This window comes from Phalacrocorax aristotelis, chromosome 7 (genome assembly GCF_949628215.1).
Source record: "Phalacrocorax aristotelis chromosome 7, bGulAri2.1, whole genome shotgun sequence".
NCBI classification, from domain to species: domain Eukaryota; kingdom Metazoa; phylum Chordata; class Aves; order Suliformes; family Phalacrocoracidae; genus Phalacrocorax; species Phalacrocorax aristotelis.
In genome coordinates this window covers 27,174,818-27,186,688 of record NC_134282.1, presented here as the reverse complement: position 1 = coordinate 27,186,688, position 11,871 = coordinate 27,174,818, and the positions used below count along the sequence as shown (strand labels likewise).

Sequence of the window (11,871 nt, the reverse complement as noted above, 5' to 3'; positions counted from 1 at the left end):
CCCCCGGGTCTGCCGGGAGCTGTAGTCCGCGCGCGCCCTCGGCCGGGCACGGATCTCGCGAGAGGCGAGAGGGGCGGTGCCCTGCCGGGGCGCGCTATTGGCCATCATTCCTGCGGTTTCCCGGGAAACGCGGTGGGGGGGCGGTGCCATCTGGAGGCCGCGCCCACCCCTCCCTGGCGGCGGCGCCCCCTGGCGGCGACTGCAGACGCCGCGGCGGACACCGAGTATCGGGACGGGGCGGCGGGCGCCGGCCGCGAACAGCCCCGAAGAGCCCCGGGCACATGCCCAGTCCCCCGAGTTCTTCCCCACTCGCCCTCCAGCCAGCCAAACCCCCCCCACCCCTCCTGGTGCACCACTGACCCTTTTCACCCTCATGTGTCCCATTTCTGCCCCTTCGCACGTCATCAGGGGGCCACAGTCCCGAGCTGCACCTCTGCATGGGGTATTGTGTGCCACGAGCACCGAGGTACAATAGCTACAGGTATGGAAAGAATTCTGCTGATATGTCCCGGTGAGAGGTTTGCTTCTCACTTCTTTCTAAATCTAAATATGCAAAGAAGCACCCTCAAGTCAGGAAGAGCTTCACAGAGCACGAGGCTGAAAAAGCAGAGCAGATTGTAACTGCTGGCCCTGTGGGAGATAAAGTGTTGCTGGTGTGCACCTCCTGTGTGCAGGGAAAAGAGGGAAAATAAACAGATTGCATCAATAAATACCTGGCTCCAACAGCCCTGTTGTCTCTGGTATCAATATTCGCTGACTGGGACAGAGGTGACAAAATAAAACAATTTTTTGTAAAAAATAAACCTTGGTGACAACGCACGTTGCAACCCTGAGACGCCGCCAGCCCAGGGCTGCCTTGTGTTTGATGACACGGACCTCGGAATACCACTATTTTCCATGACATTGTTCTTATTTAGGTCCTTATGCCTTGAGACTCAGAGATGAAGTCAGCTAAGCAACTACCCTTTTCAAAGTTTTAGTAATATTTTAAAATCAAACCAGAAAGAAAACCTTGTAATTATAGAACCACATTTCAGTAATCCCTAATTTTGCCTTGCACACCCTTCAGGTTGATGTGAACAACCCTGCAAACAGCTGTTGAGGAAGCTTTGGGCATGGGCAGTGGTTGGGTTCACTTCGGAGGGACACCATTCTTCAGGCTGGCTGTCAGTCAGGACCTGAGACTTGTCCTGTCGCTCGGCTCTAGTGACACCACCCTCACTCTTGTCACTTTGCCTCACCTGACTCCCAGCTTTATTTGGTCCCAACACCTCTTGAATGAGATGTGCGGTTCTCTCCCATCCTGGTGGCTCAGAGAAATCATGCTAATGCTACAAAATGATCAGAGGATGCGGCAAGGGTAATCAGGCACGGAGCACGTGAAGAACGGGTACACGGAGTTGGCATCTTCAGGCTGCAACAGGGACAGTTCAGAGGGAGTTCTGAGCGCAAGCTGCAAGATCATAAATGGTGTAGAGAAGATTAATAAAGAACAACTGTTTTGTATCTGCCATACGCTGCTTTCACTTCCCTTTATATTTGGTAAACAAACAAGCAAGTGAAAGAAGCTGTTCTTTGCTCGGTGAGATCAGGTTGTGGGACTCCTTCTGACAGCGTGGGCTGCCGACTAGGCAAGTTAATGCAAGAAACAACGTTGGTTCCACCTTCACCTCTGGAGTGATCTACTGCTCAAACCGAGCCTGCACAAATGTTCTGGAAAAACCATCGCTCCCCGCCTGTCCTGACTTACGCTCCCGCCTAAATGCCCCGTGGCTCTGGTAGGGACATAGTCGTGGCCTGAACAGGTCGGTGGGCACCCGACACGGGTCTGTTCTCACGCTTAAAGCCGCGACCCGGCCGGGAGGCGGGTGACAGTGTGCCGGTACCCGCTGGGCTGTGGGATGAAGGAGAGCCCTGTCGAAACGCTGCTGAAAGGAGCGAGATTCCCCTAGGGACGGGGCTATCCGGAGCCTGTCGCCCTACCGGTGCTGCCACGCTGCCGGCCCACAGGGCGCCAAGCGGCGGGAGCTGAAGGCGGGCCCACCGCCCACCAACACCCCCGGCAAGATGGCGGCAGGACGACACTCTGGCCCTGCCCCGCTCTAACTCTATGGCGGCGCGGCCCCTCTAGCCCGGAAGCGGCGGAAGTGCAGTGCCCGGAAGCGGCGGGAGCGGCGGCGGGCTGAGGTGAGCGTGGCGGGCGGGTGGAGGTGCGGTTACCACGGCGACCCGGTGGGGAGGGGGCGCGAGGGAGCTGTCGACGGGGCGCGGGGTGCCGGGGCTGCTCCCTCGGTGCCGGATGGAGGAGCTCGGCGGCCCCGCGGGCAGTAACGGCGGGGCGGGCAGCGCTGCGCCGCGGCCCGGCGGAGAGGAGCGGGGCGGGGCCCCGGGGCGGACTCTGCGACCCGCTGGGGCCTGCCCGTCGGCGGCCGGGCGGGCGTCCCTCCTGTTTTCCTTTAATTTTTGGGTGGTTTTGCGTCAGGGGCACCGCCCGCGGCACCGCTGTCCAGCTGGCGCGCCCCGCGGCGGGAGCGCGATGCGGCGGCGAGGTCTCTGTGTGAGCGCCGGGTGCTGGCTGGCAGCTACAAGAAGTTATTTCCAGTCATAGCCCTTGAAGGCTGCGTTCCAGGACCGATCGGTCACCCACCCGCCATGTTTTAGTTTCAGTATCCGCAGCACGGCAGCGCGATAGCCGCGGTTTAGGACGCGCTCGCAGGAGCCACCCAGTCGGTATCAGTCGTCTTTGCTGTTCGCGATGCGCGGCTCGGGCACCTGACTTGAGCGCTGCGGCCTTGACGCTGGGGGTTGGCACCTTTGCCCAAGCAGTAGGTCTCTTCGCTTTTGCCCTTCCCTGAAGCGGAGCGTTTCGCCGGCTTGCTGCGGGCGGACTTGGCAGCGCGTGGCAGAGGTCAGTGCTCGCGCAGTCTGTCAGGGCGTGTGCCTTTGGCGTCACTTAGTCCTTTCTATAAGGCTGGATGTGCAAGTTCCCAAAAGTCAACTGTATTTTAAGCTGAGTAACTGGACGAAAAATATTCACAAAACAAATGAGGCTTGAAAAATGAACTTTACAGTGTCATAATTCAGGCTGTTTTTTGCCGTGTTACCTCGCACAGAGCACGCGTGGCTCTCCTCATGTCATTTGTGTTCATTCCTGTGCTTCTTACCTCTCCTGTTCTCCATTGCATATTTTTATTTTTCTTTGAGATACTGGCTTTTTATGAATGTTATTATTCAGGGAGTGTAGGTATTTCTAATCTGCACGTTTTCAGTTGGCTAAACTGGTGTCAGGTGGCAGATGTGCCCTTCCCCCCCCCTGTATTTTTTATAGAAAAAAGCTTTTATTACAGTCTTTCACAGAATGGGAAAACAGGCATGAGAGAATAGCATGGGAGTTTTAATTGTAAGAATGCAGTACGGTATATTCATTGACATGCTCCACACTACTGTGTATGATTTGTGGTGAATCAGAAGGACCCGATTTCTGGGAGGAACTGCAACCCTTGGGTTTTTGTTGCACTTGGAGGAAGGTTTCACTCCACAAATATTGACCAAGCTTCCTCCTCTGCGCACAGTCAGTGGTAGTTGTAACTGTTCCATGCCATGGGATGCCATCTGTCCACTTCCCAGGTGCAGCATTAAACAAACATAGTGTGCAGTTGAGCAAGTTGCTCTTTATATGTTATAGCAGGGCGTTTCTGGTTTTATTCCAAAAGAAAGGATGTTGAGATATAGAAAGAGAAATATGTGAGTGATGGTTGGTGAACTTTCGGCTGGAGTACAGTAAATTTTTAACGGGAGTAGCATGAGGTTGTTTTGGATATATGTAGAGATATATATATATAGGTAGAGCTATAGCTATAGATATACAAAGACTATGAGTTATCCAGAAAAATATTAAGAAGTGAGAGAATGCCCGGGTATATATTGTACTTCAGTCGGAGATGGGGAAAAAAAGCTTGGACTTTTGGAGACTAATGGAGAGTTCACTGGTGTATTCAAGTCTTCCATAAGCTTCAGAGTTGTGGGCAAGGAAGTTCCACGCATGTTATGGTAAATAGATCAGAGAATATATAGGCATGAAAGTACACATGAAGGACAATAAAGAAAGGTTTGGGGTTTTTTTCCTTCCCAGCTCATTTCCCACAGTGAGTTGTATCATTATCCCGCTTTACTCAGCGCTTGTCAGGCCACAGCTGGAGTACTGTGTACAGTTCTGGTGTCCGCTATACAAAAAGGATGTGGACAGGCTGGAAGGGGTCCAGAGAAGGGCCACCAAGACAATTAAAGGACTGGGAAGCCTGCCATATCAGGATAGGCTGGGAGAGCTGGGTTTGTTCAGCCTTGAGAAAAGGAGGCTCAGAGTGGATCTCATCACCATGTACCAGTACTTAAGGGGAAGCTACAAAGAAGATGGAGACTCCCTTTTTCATGGAGTCACATGGAGAGGACAAGGGGGAATGGACACAAGTTGCTCTTGGGGAGATTCCAATTGGACACGAGAGGGAAATTTTTCACATTGAGGACAGTCACCATTGGAATAATCTCCCCAGGGCAGTGGTTGACTCGGCCACGTTGGACACCTTCAAGAGTTGTCTGGACAGGGTGCTGGGCCATCTTGTCTAGACTGTGCTCTTCCTAGAAAGGTTGGACTGGATGATCCCTGAGGTCCCTTCCAACCTGTGATTCTGTGATTTGAGTCTACCTTCATTATTTTGTTCACTTTTCAGCTTCTGAAGTTGGTGGGACATAGTGCATCCAGGAAATGCTTGTTTCTTCATTCCCCAGAGAAGTCCGCTGTACACAGCAGAACCTGAAGGGCTGACTAGGGAACCTTCACCTTGCCTGGCTCGTCCAACATTGGTTAGTACACCAGTTGATGAGCATGTGCAAATACAAAATGCAACTGTACCTCCCATAAAATGAACAGTGGGTTGGTTTTCCACCTAATTTGAAATATGTGGGTTTAATACCTCTTCTTAAAGCAAGTGGTGTATGATGTGGGTGCCCCAGAACAGAATCAAATTTATTTGAAAGCATAAACATAAAGGACGCTGGAATTGATTTAGGTTTTGTTGCAGCTCAGGAGTCAGATCTTAAAATCCTTGTCTCTTTTCATGTTTTCATAGTATTTTTGATTTTGTAAGCCCAGGTGAGACTATGATTCTCTCACTTACATATTGCGTTAAATGGGCCACTGAATCTTAAAATATGCCTTAATATGTATGGATAGGTGAGATTCTTTATTGATGAAAAGACACAATGCAAAACTAACTTTTTTTTCCTTAATCTTTTTTAGGCTGCTTCTATAAAATGGGAATACTTATTGCAGTTCTTGGAATCTGGTTCAGCTCTTCACTTGTGAAAGGAGATTCTAAGGCTGTGACAACATCTCTAACTACAAAGTGGGCTTCAACTCCTTTATTACTTGAAACAAGGTAAGCGCATGGTGATTTTTCTGTTGACAAATCAGAATATGCTTAGAGGGTAAAGTAACGTGTTCTCGTTTTCATTTGTTTTATGGTGCTTTGGGTTCTGGTCATTACTAATTCAATGGCAGTAATAACACTTAATTGAACACGATCGTTCCTGCCTGTGGGATGAAATTTTTTAAAGGAGATAGTAGTAGTTTTTTGCATGATAAATTATTTCATTTTGCATATAGAAGGTATTTTTTGCCTATAAAGTTTAGTGTGGCTTGTAAGATTCCATAGTAAAAGATTTTTGACTTCAGTGATGACTGTAGGCTTTGATACATATCTGTTGCTTGTGTTATGTTCAACTCAGTAAAGCTTGAGTTTAACTTTGTTCATGTCAGTTGTGCGTTGATTATCTGAAGTCAACTCCTTTGTAGGAGCTGTGTCAGCCTGGGGAAATTTATTCTATGGTATTGAAGACTTTTCTTTTTTCTTTTTAAATAGCACCTTTAAGGAAAAAAAAAAGAAAAGAAAGGCAAAATACTGTCTTTTCACTGCCAGTCTACATAGAACTTTAGAAGTCCCCATCATTTCATTTTGTGGTATTCTAATTTAGAGATGTCTATGCAAAATACGACTTCTAGATTTTTGTGTGAGCATGTGTGTGTTTAATTTTGTATCACTTAAAGGTGTTTCCACATACAGAATTCTGCCTCTGCTATTGCAGACTGGTTCACATGAAAATAGTTGAGCATTGATGGGTTTTATTCAGATGGGCATGGCTTTGGGTGGTAGGATGGGTGTGTCCTGGGTGAATTTACTCTTCTGTAGCCTTTTCTACAGAAGCTGAAGTTTGAAGACTGAAAAAATCCTTAAGCAGTAAAACACAAAGCTCAGGTGTTAATGCCAGGATTTAAATACTCTGATGATGCAAGGCATTTGCTGGGGAAAAGCTCCCCAGCTAATGTGCCAAAGGCTTGATGTATAACCTAACCATTATACTCAAAGACTTTGGGTAAGTAGGATTGTTCATCTGGGGTGAACTGCAGAATGATACAGCACTGCAGCATAAAATCATTCCTGTGGTTCAATTTACTTAGCCCAGCACTGCAATTCATTACCCAATTGTCAAAGAAGTAATTGTCGCCTTAGGTCAGAACAGGTTGAAATGAGCACACAAGCTATTGTGGCAGATAGTAGGCTCCAAATATTGTGTTGTAGTGTCCTTTGGCGTGTGAAGCAAGTTACAAGTTTAGACATGATAAAATAATTGTTGTAAGGAATGTTTATTGAATTATTTTACTATCTAACATTGTATACCTACCTGATCATATGCTTAATATATGAATTACAACATCATGATTTGAAGCAGTGACTTCTCCTTTTGCTCACCTAAAAACAAACAAACAAAACTCACCAAAGCTAGTTGTTCCAACAAACTACAGTTTGTTACAGCAAAGTAAACAAAATTTTCTCATAAGGTAGCTAGCAAAGAAACGCGTTAGGGAGGAGAGTTCCCAGCATGTACGCTGCTGTCTGTCAGTGGTCTTTGAGAGATTCATAGGTGCTTTACAATATTCTTTTCATGTACTATGCATTTGTCCTGGCCTGCAACTATTACTTGTTTGGGTTGGTTTGTTTTTTTGACTTTCCTGGTGTGTAGGTAAACATATGGTAGAAGCTAACTCTCTGTACAACTTTACAAAGTACTAGAATTATAACTGGAGAGAAAATCCATAGTTCTAGCTAACTCTTCTCTTCTTACTCAGTGAATTTTTATCAGAAGAAGGTCAAGAAAAATTCTGGAATTTTGTTGAAGCCAGTCAAAATATTAAGACATATGAACATGGTAAGTTTTCATAATCTTTTTCTGGGTGATGACATGGTTGAAAAATACACGAAAAATGTTTTGTCTTCTGTTGTGTTGGTATTGTACGAATGCAATGAGGACTGATTTCAGTAATGTTTTTTACTGCAAAGTGCTCAAGGCTTTTGGATGTCTGTTTGACAAAGGGTGTCGTGGACAAGCCTGAAATGTGTTTGACTTGCCAGTTTCTGTTTCAACATGAAGCACAAAAATATTATAAATGCTTTTTATCTATGTCTGTATTTCTCAACTGAAATTAAACGGGAGCTTTTAACTGTTTCCTTCCTCCCCAGGCCTATGTTTGCATCCTCAGGAATGTATATGTGTACTCTCATGGATCTCTATTGAAGTTCAGTCTGTAGAAATGGCGGTAATGAAAATTGAGGACAAAGGGTCGTGCATATTTACAGTTAATGTTGTGGCTTCTGTTAATATAAACCACAATTAAGAGGAAAAGCCCCTCTTCAATGAGAATATGGTATGGAAAGATAACTGCTTGTACTTTCACTTCACAGGTAGTGATTATTCTTCCTACCATGAGATGCTGAAAGTAGCTTGCCAGAGTCTGTCACCGTTGCAGCAGAATTTGTTGAAATTTTCCTTGTCTTTACGTTCTTATTCTGCAACAGTTCAAGCTTTTCAACAGGTTAGTATGGGAAATCCTCAAATGATTTGTAGAGTGTTACCCAAGACCCAGGAAGGAGGAGTGAGCTGTGTAAGGAGATCTTTGAGAGTATAAAAAATCCCGAACTGATTAAGTGCCCCATACATCTGAGCTGAAAAGCATATGTGTATATGAACTTCACTGAGTGCCAAACTTGAGTCCAGCTGTCTAGAGTAGCCTAAAGAATTGGGATTTCCACATGTCTGCATATCTTTGATGTCTGCTGCACTAATAAATGTGTGAAGATTTTTATGAGGGAAAACCCTATGGCTCGATTGGTACTTGTGATGCTGCTGCTGCTGTTCCCATTAGTCAGTTGTACTTACTTGAAGATAGTAATCCATGAATATGTAGCTCTAATGATTAGAAACCATAAATGGAAGTTTGCTGTACTCTCTGTTCTTTTTCAAACTTGGGGTATCATACAGTTCATTGCACATTGTCTCACATTATAATGTGCTTTAAGTAATATCAGAATACATCTTCCTTTTTCATCTGGAATAATTTTAACATTTGATATTTAACAAACATAGAGGTTTCTGATGTGTGATGCAAAAAACGCTACAATTGCAAGCCTCATTTTATGTACCTGGAACTAATATTATAGTTAATAGTAATAGACTGGAAAAATATTTGTAATAAGTTAAGACTTAACTCTCAATTTTGCAATTTTTACCTTGCATTTAAATGATGTAATAAACAGGGAAGAAGTACTGGTTTAGACTTTAGGAAATTGAAGACAGAGCTATGCTGTTACCATTTTCACTTGTTCTAAGGGCAAATATTCAACCCACTCTATTGCAAATATTTTAATGCAGATAGCAGCAGATGAACCTCCACCAAAGGGCTGCACCCTGTTTTTTGCTGTGCATGGGGAGAAGACGTGTGAATTTGACTCTCTCGGAAACCTTTTACAGGCAGCTTCAGAAAGGTATTTGCTTAATTTCCTATCATTGGATTAGCTCTTAAAATTTAAGCTAGTTAGACTTATTGCTCTAAAGAGATTGTAATGAACCACTGGTTTGTACATTCTTCAGTATTGATTTATACTGTCCATTGCTTGCACAGAAGTGGCAGTCTCTTTTTTATTAATCCAGACTGGCATGATAGTTTTCTTATCTCTCACTCTTTGATAATTCTGTGAGGAGGAGAAATGCTTTGAAAGTGCACAGGGAAAGTTTGAAACAATTTGTTGAAGGACAGTAGGAATTGTGAGGAATATTTAACACCTTTAGTTTGTAGGAAGAACAGAAAGATCTGGGCTGCATACGAAAATGATAGGTAATATAAAAGAAATCATGGCTTGAAGCATGCGTAGAGTTTTTTCCCTATATAATTTTCTCAGCGTTAACAAAGAAAACTATTACTACATAATATATTTCAAATTCAGATTTCTTTACAAGAACAGAACTTGATTGTAACTTTTAGTAACAAAACTATAAAATATAATATATCTTAAAAAAAAGCCCTTAAATTTCAGTTTTTCTGTGTAGTAATCTTCATAGTTTTGGGTTTTTTAGGCATAAAGGGTTTTTTCATCAATGTGCAGATGTATGGCATCCGTAGCTCACATGCTATTCTTCTGACTCACTGGGAATAGTTTAAATACTTCACTGTATCACAGACAAAATTTAAAAACAGAAGTTGAAAATAGTCTTCAGTATCTTGTTTGTGTGCTAAGCCAGGGACAAGGTTCCCTTGAATGTGAGGTATTGGAACATGTGCTCTGTTAGCCTTTTTTTTTTTTTTTTTGCAGAATTTATGAATCACTATCGGGTGGGGAAGGTAATGGAAAATTTAAGGGAAATGGTTAACTTTTAAAATAAGGATTATCTTAGACTTCAAATAGCACCTAGCCATTACATTTTCATATGTCCATTTTTAACAAAGCTTTATCAACATGCATCAAGTGCTGCCAACTTTGATAATTCATGTAAGAATAGCTTGACATATGTCTTCAGTGAAGACAGGAACAGTGATTAAATGTGAGAAAAAGAAATTTTGCATCTTGCATAGAGTGAGGAAATGCTATGAATCACAGTGTCATAATCTTCAGTGTTTACTCTTAGGCCAAAGCCGTTTTTGTTCAAAGGGGACCACAAATACCCAGTGTCAAACCCCGAAAGTCCTGTCGTCATACTTTATGCAGAGATTGGCTCAGAAGAGTTCTACAGATACCATAAGTGGCTTGTTTCAAAGGCCGAGGCAGGAGAAATCACCTATGTCCTCAGACACTATATTGCTGTAAGTACATTTGTGCATTATGACAAAGGTATAAGACATGGAAAGAGTAACTGGCCTGGGTTTCAGTAAAGAAAAATGGCCTAAATTTGTTCCCTTTACACTGACTTTTGCATAATGTGTTGCTGTTTGATGTTTATTTGGAACACTCAAAGTTTATTTTTTACTGCGTGTAGCTGAGGAATTCAGAATATTTAGAGTCTCACAATTGTTTAAACAAGAGGAGAGTTTGATTTTTCAAATGCAGAGTTAAACTCTAGATAAATTACAGAGTTTATTCTAAAGAAATGTTGCTCCATCTCTGTTAGATTATAGGAGATAATAGATCTTTCCACAGCCAGGCCACTTAGTTATTTGATATGAAGAGCAGGAATTAACTTTAAGGTACCATTTTCGAAAGAAAGGCATTGCTTCTGTAGCAATCTTATTACAGAACCACCTACCAGTCCTAGTGTAATTTATCCTGGATTCCATCTCCCTCCCCTAAATTGCCCATAGCTGCTGGATTAGTGTTTAAGTCTACATTTCAAAAGCTCTGAGAGAATTAGGTTGACTTTTTCCTGAATATTGCTTAATATTGCTAAAACCTGCAGTGCAGCAAGTAGTAGCCAGACTTGGATGGAAAGAAAGCATTGGCTAGTTCACTTCTATCAACGTTTGCACTTTTAATAAAATAATGTCATGCATTCCATATGCCACTTTCCTTTTGAAAACTAATTTATCAGTGTTGGGAGGAATATTTGCATTCAAAATTAAGTGTATTACACAATAGATCTTGATACAGTTGTGTGACTCCTCTATACTTTTAACAAGTGATCATGTTTGTTTCCCATTAAAGTCAGAACTAATTATGTCTCCCTTGAGTCATTGATTTATCCATTTTTTTAATTCTCTGTTGTAACTCTTCAGTGAATGTTTAATTTTTAAATGTCACAGTTGAAGTTCCTTTCCTTCCCCTATGTGATTTGATGACATGAGTCTGTCCTGCTCTACTTGGCTTACATGCTGAATCCTGAAAACATTCTTGTGTGTTCCTTTTTGCTTTGTGGTTTTCAGTGTTTTTTTGGTTCATAGAGAGATCTTTGTTCTCTGAACTTCAGAAAGTTTTATTGAAATACAGTAGGAAACATTACAGTACATTACTGCAGAACCACTCACTATATTTGTTTCTCACTTCTGTGTTACCAGTTATGTCTGAAATGTGTACCAACTTGAGAGTTCTTAGCTTTGGGAAACGGCAGCTTTTAATTTGTACATCAAAACAAAGAGTGGCAGTATTGTATTTTTGCTTTTCCTTACAGAATCCCAGTAATGAAAAAGTCTACCTCTCTGGCTATGGTGTGGAACTGGCTATTAAAAGTACAGAGTATAAGGCCAAGGATGATACACAGGTGAAAGGTGAATTATTATTTTAACTATTTTAATGTGAACATTTTAATTTTGCAAAGATAGCTTTATATTTCTTATGGTATGAATGACTCTTTGTCTGAACTGCAGATATTCTTCTTTCTTCCGCTCTGAAATAACTTCTCTACCTCTCTCTTTTGGGATTATGTTATTTTGTGAAACATACTTTTGCCTTGGCTCTCCTGTATTTGTGCAATGCTGAGCACGATGCAGTCGTGACTCTTAACTAGATATTAGTAGTGGCACTACTAATGCAACTAATTTTTTTACCAGATCAC

The 11,871-nt window shown here is 43.0% G+C and overlaps 1 protein-coding gene across 3 annotated transcripts in view; it reads left to right on the top strand.

Annotated features, from left to right (window-relative positions):
- The first annotated feature begins 2,084 nt into the window (after positions 1–2,084).
- The window catches only part of UGGT1 (UDP-glucose glycoprotein glucosyltransferase 1), a 51,635-nt gene continuing 41,848 nt past the window's right edge, over positions 2,085–11,871 (top strand). For all 3 annotated transcript variants that reach the window (XM_075099370.1, XM_075099369.1, XM_075099371.1), the window contains exons 1-8: positions 2,085–2,187; positions 4,728–4,860; positions 5,297–5,435; positions 7,184–7,263; positions 7,797–7,927; positions 8,764–8,876; positions 10,015–10,189; positions 11,488–11,584. In XM_075099370.1, the coding sequence (XP_074955471.1) occupies positions 5,311–5,435; positions 7,184–7,263; positions 7,797–7,927; positions 8,764–8,876; positions 10,015–10,189; positions 11,488–11,584 (721 nt within the window). In that variant the 5' untranslated portion in view covers positions 2,085–2,187; positions 4,728–4,860; positions 5,297–5,310. The remainder of the gene's footprint in view (positions 2,188–4,727; positions 4,861–5,296; positions 5,436–7,183; positions 7,264–7,796; positions 7,928–8,763; positions 8,877–10,014; positions 10,190–11,487; positions 11,585–11,871) is intronic.